This window comes from Somniosus microcephalus, chromosome 9, assembly GCF_052327205.1.
Source record: "Somniosus microcephalus isolate GS21.2 chromosome 9, FLI_Smic_1.0, whole genome shotgun sequence".
NCBI lineage: Eukaryota > Metazoa > Chordata > Chondrichthyes > Squaliformes > Somniosidae > Somniosus > Somniosus microcephalus.
In genome coordinates, this window is record NC_140995.1 from 135785765 (window position 1) to 135805157 (window position 19393).

General features: G+C 43.7%; 1 protein-coding gene across 1 annotated transcript in view; it reads left to right on the plus strand.

Annotated features, from left to right (window-relative positions):
* Positions 1–3900: 3900 nt before the first annotated feature.
* Positions 3901–19393, plus strand: part of serinc1 (serine incorporator 1) — a 43148-nt gene continuing 27655 nt past the window's right edge. Inside the window, exons 1-4 of the mRNA XM_085997289.1 lie at positions 3901–4011; positions 10555–10716; positions 17605–17798; positions 19220–19299. Coding sequence (XP_085853415.1) covers positions 3973–4011; positions 10555–10716; positions 17605–17798; positions 19220–19299 — 475 coding nt within the window. The 5' untranslated portion in view covers positions 3901–3972. The remainder of the gene's footprint in view (positions 4012–10554; positions 10717–17604; positions 17799–19219; positions 19300–19393) is intronic.

The following is a 19393-nucleotide window of genomic DNA, read 5'->3' on the forward strand; positions in this document are numbered from 1 at the left end:
GCAGCCATCGGATTCGGTATGAAGCCAGACGCAAGGAAGATAGCGTTGCTGCTTATGGTTGCAGGCCCACAGGTGATAGAGGTATTTAATAGATTTGTATTTAATCCAGTGGAGAACAGAGAAAAATTTGAAGATGTGCTAAAAAAATTTGATGCTCATTGCTCTCCCAAAAAGAATGAGATATAGGAAAGATACATCTTCCGTTCTTGGACACAGCAACAAAATGAGACTTTTGTTAGCTTTATAACTGATCTGAAACTGAAAGCACAGACATGTAATTTCTCTGAGCTCAAAGCATCCATGATTCGTGACCAGATTGTGTTTGGTATTCATGATAAAAAAGTCAGGGAACGTCTGTTGAGAGAAACCAAACTAACATTGGAAAATGCTGTGACAATATGCAAAGCCAGCGAGCTAGCTCGAAATCACGCGAAGACTTTCAGTGAAATCAATAATGATGCGAATGTAATGAGTGATAATGCTGCTGTCGGTGCTGTGTCCTACAAGGGGAAGAAACGTGGGCAGAACAGAAATGAAAAGCAATTGGAGGATGACATTTTTAATTGTAAACGCTGTGGTTACAAACACCAGTTAAGACAATGCCCAGCGTTTGGAAAAATGTGCACAAAGTGTAATGGAAAGAATCACTTTGCCAAACAATGCTTTTCAAAAGTAAAAACGACGAAAGGGCAACGAGTTAATGTGCTTGAGGACACTGATTTAAGTGAGACATTTTTTGTAGGAATGGTGTCATGTGACGATATCAAAAAAGATACAGAAAATGCGCAGCCCTCAGAAATAGACAATGCTGAACATAAAGTTAATGCAGTAAAAGAGGACAAATGGATGATCCCACTGCAGATAAATGGAGCATTAGTTACATTGAAACTGGACACTGGGGCAAAAGCAAACTTAATCAGTATGAGTGACATTAACAATATGAAAGAAAAGCCCAAAATACAGAAAAAGTCAGTACTACTGAAGGACTATAATGGACAGAAAATAGATAGCTTAGGTGTATGCAGACTCAAAGTGACAGTCAAAGACAAAGTGCATCATCTCATATTTTCTGTTGTGGCTGAAAGACTCGATTCGATACTAGGTGACAAAGCTTGTGAAGACTTAGAACTGGTCAAGAGAGTCTACCGTATAAACTGTGCCATAAGCAGACCAGATGACTCAGGTGATGAAGCAGAGAGCCCATCAAGGATGAAAAGGCCAAAGGGTATCCATGTCTTCAAAAAGCCTAGTTTCTCCAAGAAGAAAGAAAAAGACTTTAAGGTCAAAGAAAAGCACAAAGAGGAAAAACACAAGGAGAAAAAGTCCAAAGATATAACCGCAGCAGATGTTGTTAAGCAGTGGAAAGAGAAAAAGAAAAAGAAGAAGCCTGCACCAGAGCAGGAAGCAGTTCCGGTGGATACTCCTTCTTCCCTCAGGCCAATCTTTGGTGTTCCATTAGCCAAGGCTGCTGAGAGGACTATGCTGTATGATGGGATCCAGCTGCCAGCAGTTTTTCGAGAGTGCATTGACTACATTGAGAGTTATGGCATGAAGAGTGAAGGAAACACTGAAACCCTCTCCAAGCAAAGATCGCAAGGAGATCTCGATCTATACAAGAGCAGATTGATGACAATGCCGCAACTGCATCTTGTCATTCACTGCCAGAACAATCTCATGAAGACACATCAGACTTACCCGTGTTGAGAAGATCCACACGTGAAGTAAAAGAGCCTGATAGACTTAATCTTTGAGTACAATGTAAAGCTTTGAAAATGTGTTGACTGTTTTGAAAATGTTTATGTTTATAGAGCACTAACAAAAGTGTTACTGATATTATCTTTATTGTTTTCTTGAAAGTTGAGTGATATTGATTTTGTTAAACCTCCAAAGAAAGGGGGATGTAGTGATCAATAACATGTCATTCTGTGGTGGACACTAGGTGGCGCAGTAGAGCTGTATATAGCTGTATGTATAAAACTACACTACCCAGCTATACATACATTAAGACTACATTACCCATGAGGCTAGGCTACCCACAAGGCAACAGTCAAGATGACAGCCTGCACACAGGAGCACAATGCTGTATCTCTACAGATACTGTACCAAGTCCACATGGCTCAATAAAGTAACTAGCAAAAGCTAGCTGTGTTCATAATAAGAATGTCTATTTATTAATGAACATAACATTGGGGTGTATCCAGAGGATAATTGAGTACAAGGCCTTAGTCAGGGCGCACTTGGAATACTGTGTCCAGTTTTGGTCTGCTCACATGGTGGCTGATATGGAGGCTTTGGAAAAGATGCAGAGGAGGGCCACTAGACTAATTCCCTGTTTAAAGCATCTTAGTTATCAAGATAGCCTAAAAGAGTTGGAGAAGCGTAGACTTAGGGGGGATCTGATTGAGGTTTATAAGATAATGAAGGGAATAGATTGTGTTCCAGCTGACAGTAATGGATGGCAAAGGAATTGATGCCATGGGGAGGGCGAAGTGGATGGCAAGAGGAGGGGTGGGGGAGACTTGTAGGCAGTGGATAGCGATCAAAAAGGGAATAGTGGGTGGCAGTGAAAAAGGGAAATAGATAGCAACAGAGGGAAACGGGAATGGGTGGTAATGAAGCGGGGAAGGGGCAGTACTTTAGGGAAAAGAAGGGAGCAGCTGGGAATGGCACACTGGAGTAGGGAATGAAGGAGAATGCAGCATTAACCAAATGGGAGGAGAAGGGAGAGTGCCATGCAGAAATTGAGGGGTTTCAAAAATAGGGAACATGTAAACCAAATACAAAGGGATCTGGATAGGTTGGGAATGTGGACTGATGAATGACAAATTGTAATTAGTGGAATGGACAAATGCAATGTAATAAGACTGGAAAAGGGAAACAAATAATGGGAATATAACGACTTATTTAGCACCTTTAATGTAAAAAAAAGTCATTCACAGATATGTGTAATGAAAATGGACACTGAGCCGGAATGGAAGAGATTAAGAGCGATAATTTCTTCTTCTTAGGCAGTCCCTCAGAACCGAGGATGACTTGCTTCCACACTAAAAATGAGTTCTCAGGTGACTGATTAGTCCAATGAGGGACCTACAGTCTCTGTCACAGGTGGGGCAGATGGTGGGTGGGGTGCTTGGGTTGACGTGCGCTCCTTCTGCTGTTTGCGCGTGGCTTCCGCTTGCTCCCGGCGAAGAGACTCGAAGTGTTCGGCGCTTTCCCGGATACTTCTCCTCTACTTTGTGCGGTCTTGGGCCAGGGATTCCCAGGTGTCGGTGGGGATTTTTAAGGCTCGGTTGAAGAGACGGGTTTTGAGGAGGTCTAAAAAGGTGCAGAGGTTTGGGAAGGGAATTACATAAGAGTTGGACCAATGTGGCTAAAGTGTCTACCACCAATGCTCAAAGGGATGAGGGTGCACAAATGGCTGGTGTCTGAGGAAGAGAATATTTGGGAGGGGGTGCATAGTGCTGGAGGAGATTGCAAAGAGTGTGGTGGAAAAGCCATGGAGGGATTTACTGGGCAAGGATTTATAACAGCTCTTGGGCTACAGTACACAACACAGGAGAGGGCTTTGGAGATACTGGTGAAAAGCTCACTGAAAGCAGCAGCCCAGTGTACTGGCTGCAATAACATGGCGGAGAATTCACCTTGCTATCTCCATCAATAAAATGGTCCAAATTTACAACTTGTCAACTTCTAAGTTCATAATATTGAAATAATGCAAAAAGTATATTGCATAAATGTAAGTGCGCATTTGCATCAAAGACGTACATATATATATAAGATAGATATAGATGTAGAAACACATGTTTTGCAACAAGAGACGCTGAGGGCTCCTTGCGTGGTCTGGCCAGGCCAGATCCGGAAGTGGAGGTGTAGCGGGCTGGCGAGCGGAAGCGCTGCGCCTGTAAGCAAGCTGTCACTCTGCCGGCTCCAGCATTGCCGAGCAGGAGCCGGAGCCGGAGCGGTGGCAAAGCCATGGGAGCTGTGCTCGGAGCTTGTTCTTTAGCCAGCTGGGTATGTGCGCAGCTTCAATGCATTCAATGCAGTGGTCCGCGGATAATTTAGCAAACGTGTTATTAATAAAGGCGTTGGAAATGAATTGCTGTGCGAGAGAAAGCGCCGGCTGGGTCTCCGTCAGTACTGCGAGCAGAGCCGGAGCAGAGCAGACAACAAAGGCGGGGACAGCAGACACTGCGACCAGTACTTGGCTGATCCTGGCTTATCTTTTTTTTCTTGTGTGTGCAGTTAGTTTTGGGGGTTGCAGTTTTTATTTAAGTGCTGTTATTGCGGCCCGCTACATGTTCTTTTTAGACGCATTGCCTCTGCGATGAGAGGTTTTCCTGGGCTGGTGATGTCATTGACTTGTGATGCTGAAGATATGAGTCATGGTGGACAAGGCCTTTAAATAGCTAACGGTCTTCATCCGATTATGTAAAACTCCAGATAGTTTCCTGAACCTGTTCAGTGGTTTAAAAGCTGATAGTTGGATTGGCGAGAGTGTATGTGGTGTGCAAAATGTCGACCAAATTCCCAAATATGATAGCAAAATACTGCGGATGCTGGAAATCTGAAATAACAACAGAAAATGCTGGAAATACTCAGCAGGCCAGGCAGCATCCGTGGAGAGAGAAACAGAGTTAAGGCTGAGTATTTCCAGCATTTTCTGTTGTTATCCCAAATATGATGTGTTCCCTCCCCACAATATTTCCGTTGACAAGTTGTGAGGGAGGCTGGATTGAGTGTTTCAGTAAAAGGTGTGCCCAAGGGTCACATTTTGAACATATGCAGGCTTTCCTGAAAAGATGTAAGCCTCATAATTGACTGCAATAAATTGGAGAAAGCAGTAAAGTATTGCACTGAAGGGCGTTAGGTGCAGCAAGACAGGTCTCCTTTAAAAATAGAGGGGTGTGATGATATTGTGTTGGTTGGTTGACATTGGCAAGTTTCAGCTTGACAGATCGCAGGAAATGGACATTGGCTGGCGCTGGGCTATTTGCCCAACTACTGCCCAGTGAATTGCCACGAAACTCTTATGCCTGGTAAAAGGGTTTAAATAAATATTAAAATAATTTTAAAAATCATTTAAATATTCAAAAACCTTTAAAATTAGTTTTTAGGTTATTTTTGGCCCCTTTAAAAATGTTTAAATTTATTTTTCAAAAAATTACATTTTGTGTTTTAAATGTTTACTTAAATTGTATTTTGTTAAATTTTTTAACGTGATGATTTATTTTTAGGGGATTCCTGTTATGCTGATGGGGATTCTGTACGTAATCTCCATCAGCATAATGGAAATCCCCCTTTATGATTGGTTGGGCCGGCCCACGTGATCCCAGGGACGCCTGCGAACTGCCTGCGCCCCAGGGATACGTGGGCCTTTAGCCAGGCGTACACCCACAGGCCCAGGAGCTCAAGAGTCACCAGGTAGGTGCGTACCTTTCTTGCGGATTGGAGGCATTTGCCCACGGGACGCTTCCAACCGCAATTTCCTGCCCATTGTATTCACTTTTTATTTGGCCTTTATGAAAACTGTGTCAAATGAGTTTGCACTGCAGCAAATGTAGTGTTTGTAGCAACAAATCTTCCCCGGCTGCCAGTTTGTTGGGGTGCAAACTGACCTGAGTGTTCAGAGTGGGTTGTCCTGGAGATAAAGCCTACCTTGAAAACTCCGAGTTGAGCTGCTGATTTCCCTTTAATTACTGCTGCAAATCACTTAAAATCTATATTTAGAAAGATTAAATGTGATTGCCAGCTGTGAGATGTAAAATCTTTAAGCGAGGTGGGCCGAATATTCACATTGGTCGCAAAAGTGTTAGTCGTTAATTTTATATAGAAAAGTGGTTATACTTGACTATCGAGTTAAAATAGTAGGTATATTCCAGGTATCAGTTGGACATTGTACTTATCCAAAGGGTAGCTGTGACATAACAAACTCGTGACTTTTATATTAGAAGTATACAAGAGTGTTAAGGGAATGGAAAAGGTACATATGAGATATAAATTTAAATTACATTGCAATAGTAGGGCAAGGGATTATGGGGGAAAAATTCAGTTGTTTGTGCCTCCCGTTAGCGCCTTAAGAGGGCACTAATGGGTTACAAAGTAACTAGAGGCCGGGCGCGGCGATGTTTGCACCGCTTGCGAAATTAACTAGACAATTTGCGGCAGCGGTAAACACTACCGCCACGATCTCCTGCGCCGGCAGATTGTGACGTCAGTCAAGTGCGCAGCGCCCCGGACCGGATATTGAGTGGCACCCCCTGCCTTACCGCCTGCTGCTAGCAACGACAGGTTGAGGGGAGCGTTATACTGTCAGAAAGGGACTAGGGGAGCGCTATTTAAAGGCGACCGCTTCCTGCCTTTTTTTGTCGGTGACATTTTTGCACCACGCATTCTGAGAGAGAGCGCGAGAGACTTCTGGAGAGATTCAACGCTGTGTGAAAGAGTTTTGGGTACTGAGCAGCACTTTGCAGGTTGATTTTGATTTGATCTTCCTTGCATCGATTTAGAAGAGACTGTGGGGGTTGCACCCTGAGCTCTTTCCCTGGGCCTCTCCATTGTTCTTTCCAGCAGATTTGATGTACAGGTCTCTCCAGGCTGAGATTCAAGGCTGCAATGAGCAGGGTGTGGATGGAGTGCAAGATCGACCCTCCCCTTTAAGAACTGGCCAGTACCAATGAGTCTGTGTTCCATTGCTGGCTGACATCACATGAGCTTCGCCAGCGCTCTTGAGGTAGTGCCTCGCTCCTCGGCGTTAGCGCCTTCAGAGAGGTGTGTAGTGCCTGATTTAGCGCTCCAATCACCTCCAGGGGCGATAGAAGCCAAGTTTGCAGTCGGAGGTGATAATTAGCGCCAGGCGCTAAACTTTGCGCCCGGCCGATAATTGCGCCCCAAATGGGGCGATACCGAATTTCTCCCCCTATAAGTTTAAGCTAGTAGAAGGTCAGTTTGGGACTGATAAAAGGTAATTCTTCTTCACACAGAGAGTGATCAATATATGGAACAGGCTTCCAGACAGCAATGAAAGCAAAAACCCTGGGATCATTTAAGAAACAAATGGATGCTGCAATTGGTGGAGTCTTTCTGGATGGATGAATTTAGTTAGACTAATGGCTTTCCTCATCCATAACTATCTTGTGATCATGAGTGTGGTCTGCCTGTTGGATAAATACCCTACCCAGTGGGCCCTTGACATGTTTTCTATTTATAACTTGGGTATAGATTAACAATTAATCTTTAAAAGAAAGACTTGGAATAGTTCTAATGCAACATGTGATGGTGTCAATAGCCATATTGCACCTCATTGTATTGAGGGAGAAAATAAAATAATTGTGTCCGTCATTGCCGTGGCTATGACTGACAATCACTGCTGGAGTTGGCCAATGTATTTATTTTTTCCTCTTTTATTTGTGGCATTCTGGTTGGTAGGTAAACATTCACTCTTTGGTATATGACTTTTTCTGATATGTGGGTGAAGGGAACAACATCAGTGTTTAAAGAGTGAGTATATTCTATAATACATTTGGCAGCAATGGAAATGCATAGATGTTACAATACAGAAACAGGCCATTTGGCCCATTCAATCTGTTGCTGTTTACCCTGCACTGAGCAAGTAGTCCTAATCACATTTACTCACTCTGTTCCTATATTCCTTCACCCACCAATTCAATCTAATCTTGAATGTTGGCCTAGTTTCTGCCTCAACCACTAATCCTGAAAACAAATTCCATAGTCTTACAACTCTCGATGTAAAGAAGTTTCTCCTGCCCTCTGTTCTAAATCTCTTACATTTAATCTTATACATATGACCCCTCGTTATTGACCTCACAACTACTAAAACAGTCTGCTTTGTCTACCCTGTCCCATCCTTTCAGAACTTTACATTTCTATTATAATCTGCATTGTTCTAATGGACAAAGACCTAATTTTTCAAGTCCTTATTTGTATTTCCTCATACCAGATAACATCCTAGTGAATCCGCTTTGTATCCTCTTTAAAGCCTCAACATCCTTCCTATAGTGTGGAGCCCAGTACTACACACAATACACTACTGAGGTCTTTTTAAGGTTTTATATAGGTTCATCATCACTTCTTACCTTTTATATTCTATTCCTCTTGTGATAAAACCTAGAATTCCATTAGCTTTTTTTAACCGCCTTCTAAACCTGAGGTGCTAGCTTTAATGTCTTAAAAACCTGTATCCCCAGATCCCTCTACTCTTCCACAGCACCAAGCCAACTTCCATTCAGAGTATAATTACTACTGTTATTTTGTGGGTATCTATAAATCATGTGCTATGGACTAAGCAATACATTATATGGTGCATATACACACAAGAAAATAATTTAGTATGGGCCAGTGTAGTGTTTGCTGTACGAATGCTAACGAAACACTTTTTTGTTGCATCCCTCTGATTTGCCTTTCATCTCCCTCTTTATATAGGTTATATATGCACACTACTGCATTCTCTGTCTGACATGGTGGGAGAGCAACCTGCGGTACACCTCTGCCAGTGATGTTCTTGAGCTAACTAACAGGTGGCAGTTGAGTGGCTCGTGGTGACTTGCTCGTGGTGATTTCCTCTTCCCTCTTGGGAAATCACTGGTCAGCATTCTCCCTGCTGACACGTGTGAAATTAAACACTCCCCAATGTATTGAATTCTTGAGTGACTTGCGTTCTACCATTCCATGGTACACTTCTGCACTCTTTCACCTAATTCTTCTGCTTATGCTAAAGTTAAAGAAAGTTGATGATTAATTCCCAACTCTCTTTTGTAGTGATTATTGACTGACTAATTATGTTCAGTAATTTAAATTATTTTAAAGTTGCGGTATGCTTCAATTTTACTTAATCTAAAGAATTAGTTTCCATGTTTCAGTCAACCTGTTTTTTTTCTTCTCCACAGATGCTGGCTGACCTGCTGTGTATTTCCTTGCATTTAGCTTTTTATTTCCATTATCGGTTCATTTCAAAAATGATGCCCTTTCCTTGTCTACATATGGCTTCTGTTTCCTATAACAGAATACGTTACTCTAAATTGATCCACATTACATTCTTTCTTAGCTGAACTGTTTAACTTGCCCAATATTATCAGTGGCCTCTGTGTGCAAGTCAACTGATTACTTAATTCTGAGCCATTAGCGAATGTTATGCTACAAGAAGCGCCCTCCTCAATAGAATTTGGGAATAACGTAAATATCAGGAAGCCCTGAATAAATCCCTGCCGATGTCTGCAGGATACTTTCCACAGACAAAGCCTGGTTCATATAATTTCACACTTGCTTTCTATTGCTAAGCCAATTCTCAATCCAGCTAACAAATTGAATTATTTTCACGAACCACAAACCTTTTTGTTTAAAAAAGACCCCTCACATTTAGACCTTTTAGCATATGCTATTGCAGTTCTAAGTGAATTATTTCCAAATAGTTAAGTCCTTACAGAATTCCAGTAGATTAGTGAGACATAGCCTAATGCTTCTAAATCCGTGCTGATTATTCCATTTAGTTTGTTTTGTTTGGACTCATAAGCTCTTTAACACTTCTAGTGTGTATCTGATCTTGTTCAAGTTCTCGATAGAAAACAAATAAAGTAAAACTGTAACACATTAAGTGTGGTCTCTTGGAAGTGCTCTCACTTGCACCAATGCCAGCCTCCACTGACAGTGTTGCACTTTTTTTGGCATTGGAATGCTGAAAATGTTAGTGTGGCATAACTGCAGTGCCAAGTTAGTATCTGATCCTTGTGCATACAGGTCCTTTTAAACTCAATTTCATAATGGCATTTAAAATACTTTTTAAAAATGTGGAGATCAGACTTCTCTTTCCCACCTCATTCAAAGCCCTGGCCCTTTATAAAATAATCATAGAATTTTAAAGCACAGTTTCAGGCCTTTCAGCCCATTTCATCTGGGCCCGCTCTCTGAAAGAGCTGTCTACTAGTTCCGTTTTTATGCTTTTCCACATACCTTAATTATTTGAAAAAGAAACATAGATTAGCAACTGCCGTTTTAAAAGCCTATATAGATTCTACTTCCTCCACTTTTTCTGAAAGGTTATCAGTCGATCTCTTCCTACACCCTTCTCAAAGAATTGTAAATACGATTGGTGTGCTAGAGGCATAAATTGCTATGGGGGGGGGGGGGGGGGGTAGGTTGACATTATAGCATTACTTCCCCCCCCTCCTCACTGTATTTTTCTCTTTCTTTATGAAACTGTTCTAAGGTTTAAACAAACACCAGTTTGTCATGGCAGATGATTTATCCAAATGAGGCAACCTTCATTTCAGCTATGTCTGAAAATAAACCCTTTACATTTAAGAAAGGAGGGACCATTAATTAAAGAGTAAAAAACATATAAGTTCTTTATTGTAGCTAGAATGCAGGATTACACATTTCTCTTTCAATTACAACCTTCAGTGAGTGCTAAAGAATAAATCATTACAAAAATTGATATTGCAAGTCATTGGAAAACAATATCCAACACCAAGTACCTGTTTTCATGGTCTGACTATATGGAGGTACAGTTTCATTGGCACTTTTCTCTCTCTTTCTTTGTAGATACCGTGTTTATGTGGCAGTGCACCATGCCTTCTATGTGGATGCTGCCCGAGTGGGAAGAATTCAACAGTGACTCGTTTGATCTTCGCGTTCTTTCTGCTGTTAGGAGTGGGAGTGGCTTGCATTATGTTAATGCCAGGAATGGAAGAGCAGCTCAAGAAGGTTGAGTATCTGTTGACAGTTTACAGTATGCTCCACTTGTATGTATAACCTGGTCTACAAATGCAAGGCACACAAATAAATCTTATATTTTAGATGTAGGGAATTCAGAAGAAACATCTTTATCACAGAAACCCCACAGTGCAGATAGAGGCCATTTCGGCCCATCGAGCCTGCACCGACACATATCCCACCCGATCCCCGTAACCCCTACACCAACACATATCCCACCCTATCCCTGTAACCCCACGTATTTAATCCCCCTAACACTAAGGGTCAATTTATCAAAAAAACGTACAGCAGCTATAGATTCCTTTTTTTTTTGGGGGGGGAGGGGGGCAAGGTGCCCTCCCACTCCCTGATCTGGCTACCTCCACTAGACTTTCTGGTATCTTAACAATGGTGGGTATCCTATATGTGCCGTTAGTTGTCTGGTTGCCATTGTCAGGCAAATAATGGAACCTCTTTCTGACCCTGGAAAATCTACCGGATAAACAGCACAGATTCCCTGTGGGTGCATCTTGGCACTTGCATTGAGAAGTGCCCAATCGCAGATTTTAAGGAGCTTTTAAAAAAAATAATTCTCGGCATGTTAGCATCGCTGGCGAGGTTGGCAATTATTGCCTATCCCTAGTTGCCCTTGAGAAGGTGGTGGTGGGCCACCTTCTTGAACCGCTGCCATTCTTTGTAGTGGTTTGATAGGCCACTTCAGAGGGCAGTTAAGAATCAACCACCTTAGTGTGGGACTTGTTGTATCCGTGTGTTAATGGAGACACGGAATGCAGGAGTTGGTTTAACAGGTGTTTACTGAACAAAGTCTGGAGGTGAACTAAAAGATACAAGACGCTATACAGGCTTATATACCCGAGCGGTCACTACCGGTATTACAGTACACAGGGGCTCTTAAAGGTACATACACTACAATTCCTCCCCTTTTAGATAATTAGTACATAACATTTTAAGTAATCATTAATTAACATGTTTACAAGAACAATAATCTACACATTTGCTGCAGTTAATCAATTATAAGTCAGTCTCTCTGGAGGCTTCCTGACTCGGTCCGGATAACGCCTCGGTGGTGTAGTAGTTTTCGGTGGTGTAGTAGGTTCTTTTGGCAAGGTCGATTCGGCTTGAATGCCAGTGTCGAGTTCATCTGGTTCCAGTATCACCGGATCGGAGGTAGATACTATGGGTATCTCTGCTTCATCATTAGGCATATAGAGTTGTGGTGTAGGTTGTCCCTTTTCAGATGACTCTATGATCTGGTCAGCATGGCGCCTTATGCTTTCTCCAATGTCCACGGTATACATCAGCGGTCCTAGTCGTGTGCAAATAGTTCCAGGCTGCCATTTCTCAGTACGGTAGTCCTGGGCCAAAACTTGTTGACCTATCTGGAAGGTTCTAGTTGGCCTTTCATTTATGCCTTGAAATTGCCGGTTCTCTACGTCCCTTCTGATGTTTGGCTTGATCAAATCCAGCCGGCATCTTAGTCTTCTATTGAAAAACATCATGGCGGGAGTTTGGTTTGTTACCACATGTGTTGCATTCCTGTATGCAAACAAGAAGTTATCTACCTTATGTTGTAGATTTATGTCTTCATTACCCATGGCCTTTATGGCCTTCTTGAAGGTCTGGACAAACCTTTCAGCTAATCCGTTGGTGGCGGGATGGTATGGGGCGGACGTGTAGTGCTTAACCCCATTGTTTTTTAAGAACTTCCTGAATTCTTCGGACACAAATTGCGGTCCATTATCAGAACAGATCTGTTCAGGCAGCCCATTCCTGGCAAATATCGTCCTTAATACTGTGATGGTTTTTTTCCGTGGTGGTGGAGGACATCTTTATTACCTCCGGCCACTTGGAGTGTGCATCAACCGCGATTAAGAACATTGAGTCCATAAATGGACCAGCAAAGTCGATATGTACCCTTTGCCATGGAGATGAGGGCCGCTCCCATGGATGTAGAGGGGCTTGTGGTGGGGCGTTTTGGACCTTCTGGCATCCTAGACAGCTCTTGCTCATTTCTTCGATGTCTCCATCGATACCTGGCCACCACACAAACGCTCTGGCTAGGTTCTTCATTTTCACTCCACCCAGATGCCCCTCGTGAAGCTTCTTTAGCACTTTATCCTGGAGTTTGTGTGGAATCACCACTCTGGATCCACACATCAAGGTTCCTCGGCACACTGACAGCTGTTCTCTTCTTTGCGAGAATGCTGGCAACAGTGGTTCGCCATGTGCTGGCCATCCCTTCACCGTTAAATCGTAGACTCGTGAGAGAGTCGAGTCATTTCTCGTTTCCTTTTCAATGGTAGAATTTGTTACTGGTAGACATTCTACTATGGTTGAGTGGAACATCTCTACTGGGTCCACTGCAGGTGCCTCTTCTACCGTTGGCAACGGTAGGCGCGATAAACCGTCAGCATTCCCATGCTGTTTTGATCCTTTGTATTCTATGTCATATTGGTGTGCCCCTAGGAAAAGGGTCCCCTCTAGCCTTTGCGCTGTCATAATGGGAACGCCCTTTTTAGGGTTGAATATGGAGACGAGGGGTTGATGGTCAGTCAACAAGGTAAATTTTTGTCCGTGTAGGTAATGGTTGAATTTCTTCACTCCCCACACCAGGCTGAGTGCTTCCCTGTCGATCTGGGCATAGCTACGCTCAGCTGAGTTCAATGAGCGTGACGCAAAAGCTATCGGCCGCTCCGAGCCATCAGGGAATCTATGCGATAATACTGCTCCTACGCCGTAAGGGGATGCATCGCACGCCAGTCTGATTGGCAGTGATGGGTTGTAATGAGCCAACACTTCCTTGGACGTGATCAAGCCTTTGCATTTATGGAAGGCACGTTTACAGTCTTTGCTCCATTTCCAAATTACTCCCGTTTGTAGGAGTGCGTTAAGAGGGTGCAGAACAGTTGAGAAGTTCGGTAAAAATTTATGATAGTAATTTATCAATCCCAGGAACTACCTTAATTGTGAGACATTTTCAGGTGCTGGGGCTTTTATGACCGCTTCAATTTTTTCAGGTGACTTATGCAACCCTTCTTCGTTAATTATATGGCCACAATATGATATTTGTTTCTGGAAAAATTCGCACTTGGGCCGATTTGCTCGTAGGCCCCGTTCTCTCAGCCTAGTGAGCACCTGCTCCAAATTGGCAAGGTGCTCGTTGTCGTTTTCTCCTGTTACAAGGATGTCGTCTAGGTAGCATTGAGTCCCCGGAATCCCTTGCAGGACTTGCTCCATAGCTCTTTGCCAGATAGCTGGAGCTGATGCTACTCTGAAAACCAGTCGATTGTACTGGTACAGGCCTTTGTGTGTGTTTATCGTGAGATACTTTTTAGAGGCCTCCTCAATCTCCATCTGTAGATATGCCTGTGCCAAGTCAATTTTGGTGAAACGTTTCCCTCCGGATAGTGAGGCGAAAATATCTTCTATCCTTGGAAGAGGATACTGTATCATGTGAAGGACCGGGTTTACAGTCACCTTGAAGTCCCCACAGATGCGAATTTTTCTCTGTTCTTCAGATTTATCATTATTCAACGTTTTCTTCATGACCGGGACGATGGGTGTTGCCCACTCGCTCCAATCTACCTTGGATAACACGCCTGCTTTTTCCAAATTCTCCAGCTCTGCCTCGACTGCTGGACGAATTGCGTATGGCACCATCAGCAATTGGTGTCAGGCCAGACTGGGTAAGGACTGCAGATTACCTTCCACACAGGACATTAGTGAACCAGTTGGATTTTTACAACAGAAAACACTCAGCAGGCCAGGCAGCATCCGTGGAGAGAGAAACAGAGTTAACGTTTCAGGCCGAAGACCTTTCGTCACAACTGGAAAGAAGCAGGAAATGGAGCAGATTTAAAAGCAAATTTAGGAGTGGGGGAGGGGATGAAAGAACAAAAGGGAAGGTCTGTGATAGGGTGGAAGGCAGGCGAAGTAAAGAGGCATTAAGAGTTATTCAAGGCAAGAGGAGATTTCCACTCATTTCCACTCAGACCTCACCGTCCTCGGCCTCTTGCATTGTTCCACGGAAGCTCAGCGTAAGCTCGAGGAACAGCACCTCATCTTTCGATTAAGCACTCTACAGCCCTCTGGACTCAACATAGAGTTCAACAATTTCAGATCATAACCTCGGCTCCTATCACATTTATATTTTTTATCCACACTTTTTTTGTTTGTGCTTTTTTTTTTCTCCCACGTGGCAGCTGTCCTTCATTCTGCCAGCGCAATTCACACTTCATCTAGAGCCATCCTTTTGTTTCTTAACCTGTCCCATTACCATCTCCTCTTGCCTTGAGTATCTCTTAATGCCTCTTTACTTCTCCTGCCTTCCATCCTATCACAGACCTTCCCTTTTGTTCTTTCATCCCCTCCCCCATTTCCCAGCCCCTAAACTTGCTTTTAAATCTGCTCCATTTCCTGCTTTCCAGTTGTGACGAAAGGTCTTCAACCTGAAACGTTAACTCTGTTTCTCTCTCCATGGATGCTGCCTGGCCTGCTGAGTTTTTCCAGCGTTTTCTGTTGTTATTTCAGATTTCCAGCATCTGCAGTATTTTGCTATTGTATTAGGGTTTTTTACAGCATCTGTGGTTACTTTTACCGCTAGCAGTTTTTTTTATTTGCTCAAACTGTCATGGAGGGATTTGAACTCATGTTCTCTGGTTTATTAGTCCAGGTCTTTGCATTACCAATCCAGTAAAATAACCACTACATTACTGTACCCCTTACTTACTAAGGAACACTGACATCCTTTTACTCCTACTTCTTGCTAAACAAAAACTAAGGGGTGAATAGAGTGGAGGTCTGTTTTATTCGTAAATGTGCTTGTTTGAACTCTGCTGCAGAGGTTAAAAAAAACTCTTAGGCCTAGAAATTCAGTTGCTTGCGCCAGCCGGTAGCGCCTTGGGAGGAGGAGATGTTGGGCGCTAGGCGGCTAGCGGCCGGGCACAGCGCGATCTGCGCCTCTCCCCAACTTCACTAGAGATTTAGCGTCGGCGCAAAGTCTTTGCGCGCGCTCAGCTGCGCGTGCAGATCCTGACGTAATTTCATCGTGCAACGCCCTTTGTGCGCCCCAAACCGGAACTTCAGTGGCGCCGCCCTTCTTTGCGCCTGGCGCCCCCAGCGACTGGTAGAGGGGAACGGTTCCCAGTCGCTGCGGGGGGCGCTATTTAAAGGGGACTCCTCCTGCATTATAAGTGACAGCCATTTTGTGCCAATCCTTCTGTGTGAGAGACAAAGGCAGAGAGCTTTCTGCTTTGACTCAGCGCTCGCACAGGTACTTCTGGCTTCAGGCCAGAGCTTTGCACTTGGATTTCACTTTCAGTGCCATAGCCTTGAGTCACCACATATACTGTAATGGGGGCTACAATGGGTGGAAACGTTGGCTTTCTGCATTGCATTCAAAGGGATCAGAGACGCTGTGAGAGAGTGCCAGTCATGGCCAGACGGAGAAGGGCCAACAGGTGTCGGCACAGGAGGCCTTACCCACCCAGGGTATACCGGCAGCAGTTCTCATATCTGAACATGTCTGAGGAGCAGTGTGTTCGGAGGCTGCGATTCAGAAGGGAGGTGGTCACTGAGATCTGCCACCTGCTTTGCAGAGATCTGCAGCCACAGCTGAGGAGCAGGACGTCTCTGTCGGTGGCAGTGAAGGTGACGGTGGCTCTCAACTTCTATGCCACCGGCTCCTTCCAATCCGCTACTGGGGACATTGCCAACATCTCCCAGTTCGCGGTACATTGCTGCATCCGACAGGTGAACAATGCCCTTTTCAGAAGGAGACGTCAGTACATCTCCTTCCCCATGACCCTGGACAAGCAGCCAGAGCGTACAATGGGATTTGGAAGAATAGCGGGCTTCCCCATGGTCCAGGGCGTAGAACTGATGAACCAGCATTGGTCAGGCCTTGCTTCAGGGCTGCAGTGCACAGGGCATGGCAGCCAGACACGTCCACCCTCCCCCTTTAAGAGCTGACCGGCGCCAGAGTGTCTGCCGTCAATCAGCAACTCGCCGCACCTGCGCTGCGCCCGCCCTCGGGGGTATCGCCCCGGACCGCCGGCTTAGCGCCTAATAATAGTCGTGCATCGCCTGTTTTAGCGCAGCAGCAACCTCTTGGGGCGATGCGACTGAATATCGGCGAAGGTGGCGCGAACTTGCGCCGGGCGCAAACTTTAGCGGCCGCCCGACTGTAGCGCCCCGAACGTGGCTATACTGAATTTCTAGGCCTTGGTGTTAAATGTGTGTGTTGAATGGTGTTAAATGTGTGTTGAAAGGGGTTCTTTAGCCTGAAACAGGGACTTTTAAGTGGAACACAGACTTGTATGAGTTCACAATTTCTATTTCAGATGCTGTTGCAGTAGTAGTGAAATGTATAATGTCCATTTTGACCTTGCATTGTAGTAACATCACATCTATTCAAGCAACTGGTTGATGCTGAGCACAAGCAGGACTGAAACTTGAGCAAAGAGTTATGAGTGCAGTGCTCTGGTTCTGGATGCCACTGGATCACTTGCTCATTCTTGGAAAATTAAAGCGACCTTTCTCCTTTGTTCAGCATCTTGTGCAATATATACACAACTGGGGGGATAACCTGTGTACAGGAATTGAATGTGAATTGCCTTAAAATAAATCCAACAGCTGTGTTTTAACGCAATGACGAATACCATATTACTCCAAGGATAACCCCTGCATGGTCTTGCAGAGTGTTGATTAAAACAAATTAAAGTTCAAAGCTCTTCTTTGGATGAACATGCTGCCATACAAGAAATGTGTTATTAGTTCTACTTTGCAGTAAAGTTTTTTTTAAATGATAATTAAAGATTTGTGAATAAAACAAGTCTGAGTAGTTTTAATTTCTCTCATCTCCTCCTCTCTTCTCTGCAGCTTCCTGGATTTTGTGATGATGGCATGGGCACATCCATCCCTGGAGTCCATGGGCAGGTGAACTGTGATGTGCTGGTTGGATACAAGGCTGTGTACCGGGTTTGCTTTGGCATGGCAATGTTCTTCCTCCTTTTTTCCTTGCTGATGATTAAAGTGAAGAGCAGTCAGGATCCAAGGGCTGCAGTACACAATGGGTAATATGCACCATTCCCATTATTAAAAAGGGGGGTGGGTGGTGTGGGCTGCAAGCCGTGCTTATTTCAGGGACTCCGTTACTAGCAATTTGATTTCATGTAACAATTAGGTAGTCGGCTGTAAGCTGTGCAATGTGCTCAATAGTCTTGTGGTGGGAATTAAGTTTGTTATGGTGCTGCCTGTACATCTACTCTTGAGCCAAAGTTTGGTACCACATTTTTATTTTTTGGTATGAAGTACCTCTGTTCTCCTCCCAGGCTATGTCATGGCTGCAGTGAAAGGGTAAGTGACCTGCTCCCAGGCTGTGCCAATGCAACTGCTCCAACTGCAAGGAGGCTTGCAAGAGGGAGCCTAGCATAATGAATATTCACTCCAAATGTTATTACGGTTGGAACTATGATTTAAGCTTGTTTTGTAATTAAGTTGCCTTGAGTAATGAAGATTAGTAGATCAACACAATAAATGTGCACTCTTGCCTCCGGCCTCCTGTGCATTTCCCTCTCCTTCACTCTACCATTGGTGTTTATGCCTCTAGCCACCTTGGTCCCAAGCCCTGAAATTCCTTTCTTAAACCCCTCGACCTCTCCATCTTCCTCTCCTTAAAACCCTTGGTCACACCATCTATTTTTTTATTTGGTTCGGTGTCCATTTCTTCTTTACACCTTTATGAAGCATTCTGGGACAATTTCTACATTCAAGGCACTGTATAAATGCAAGTTGTTGTTGTTGATGATTATCTTGTATAGCTGTATAAGATTACTTCCAAGATACCTCCCTTCCGGGCTGAAAAACCCAAGTTTTTTCAGATTTTTCTCATAGCTCAAACCTCTGCCAATACTGATTAGCCCTGTGGCTCTTCTCTGCTCCCTCCCATTTGACAATTTGACTTTGATATTGGTCAAGTAAGGTGTGCCTGGATGTCTTTGTGCCCATAAAGTTTGATGTTGTAGAGATTTTGAGGATCTCTCTTTTTAAGTTCCCTTCCCTCAAATGAAAGGTCCCTGTTGATTAATCTGGTTTTATACTTGCAGGCATCTGCAGATAAAATGGGCAGAACTCGATGATTTTATCTCTTCATTAGCTGGTCGCACCTCTATCAAAACTTACAGGATGGGAACTCGTGACAGTTTTAGAACTGGGTGAACAGTATAACGAGACATTGAAGGGAACAGCAGTTATTAAAGATTGAGATGTACTGCTAACTACCTAATCTTGAATGTCCTCTGTCCCCTCACATTGCAGTGATACTGTCAAGTTTTTTTGTTATATAAATACGTGATAAATTGTGCAGACACATCAAAATACATTTATTCTTGCTGCTGCCCAGTGTCTGTTGCACTTATAAGGATAATAGATAGTCCTGTATTTTAGAATCATCCATTGTCAATGATAACCTGACCAGCTTTTTTTTTTCTTCTAGATTTTGGTTTTTTAAATTTGCTACAGTGGTTGCTATCACAGTGGGTGCTTTCTTCATTCCAGAAGGACCCTTTACAACAGGTTTGTATAATGGATGTACTGACAGCCCTGCTAGTTCATATTACTCTTGAGATTTTTAAAAGCAGCCTGAGACTAAGCATTTTGATTGTCTATT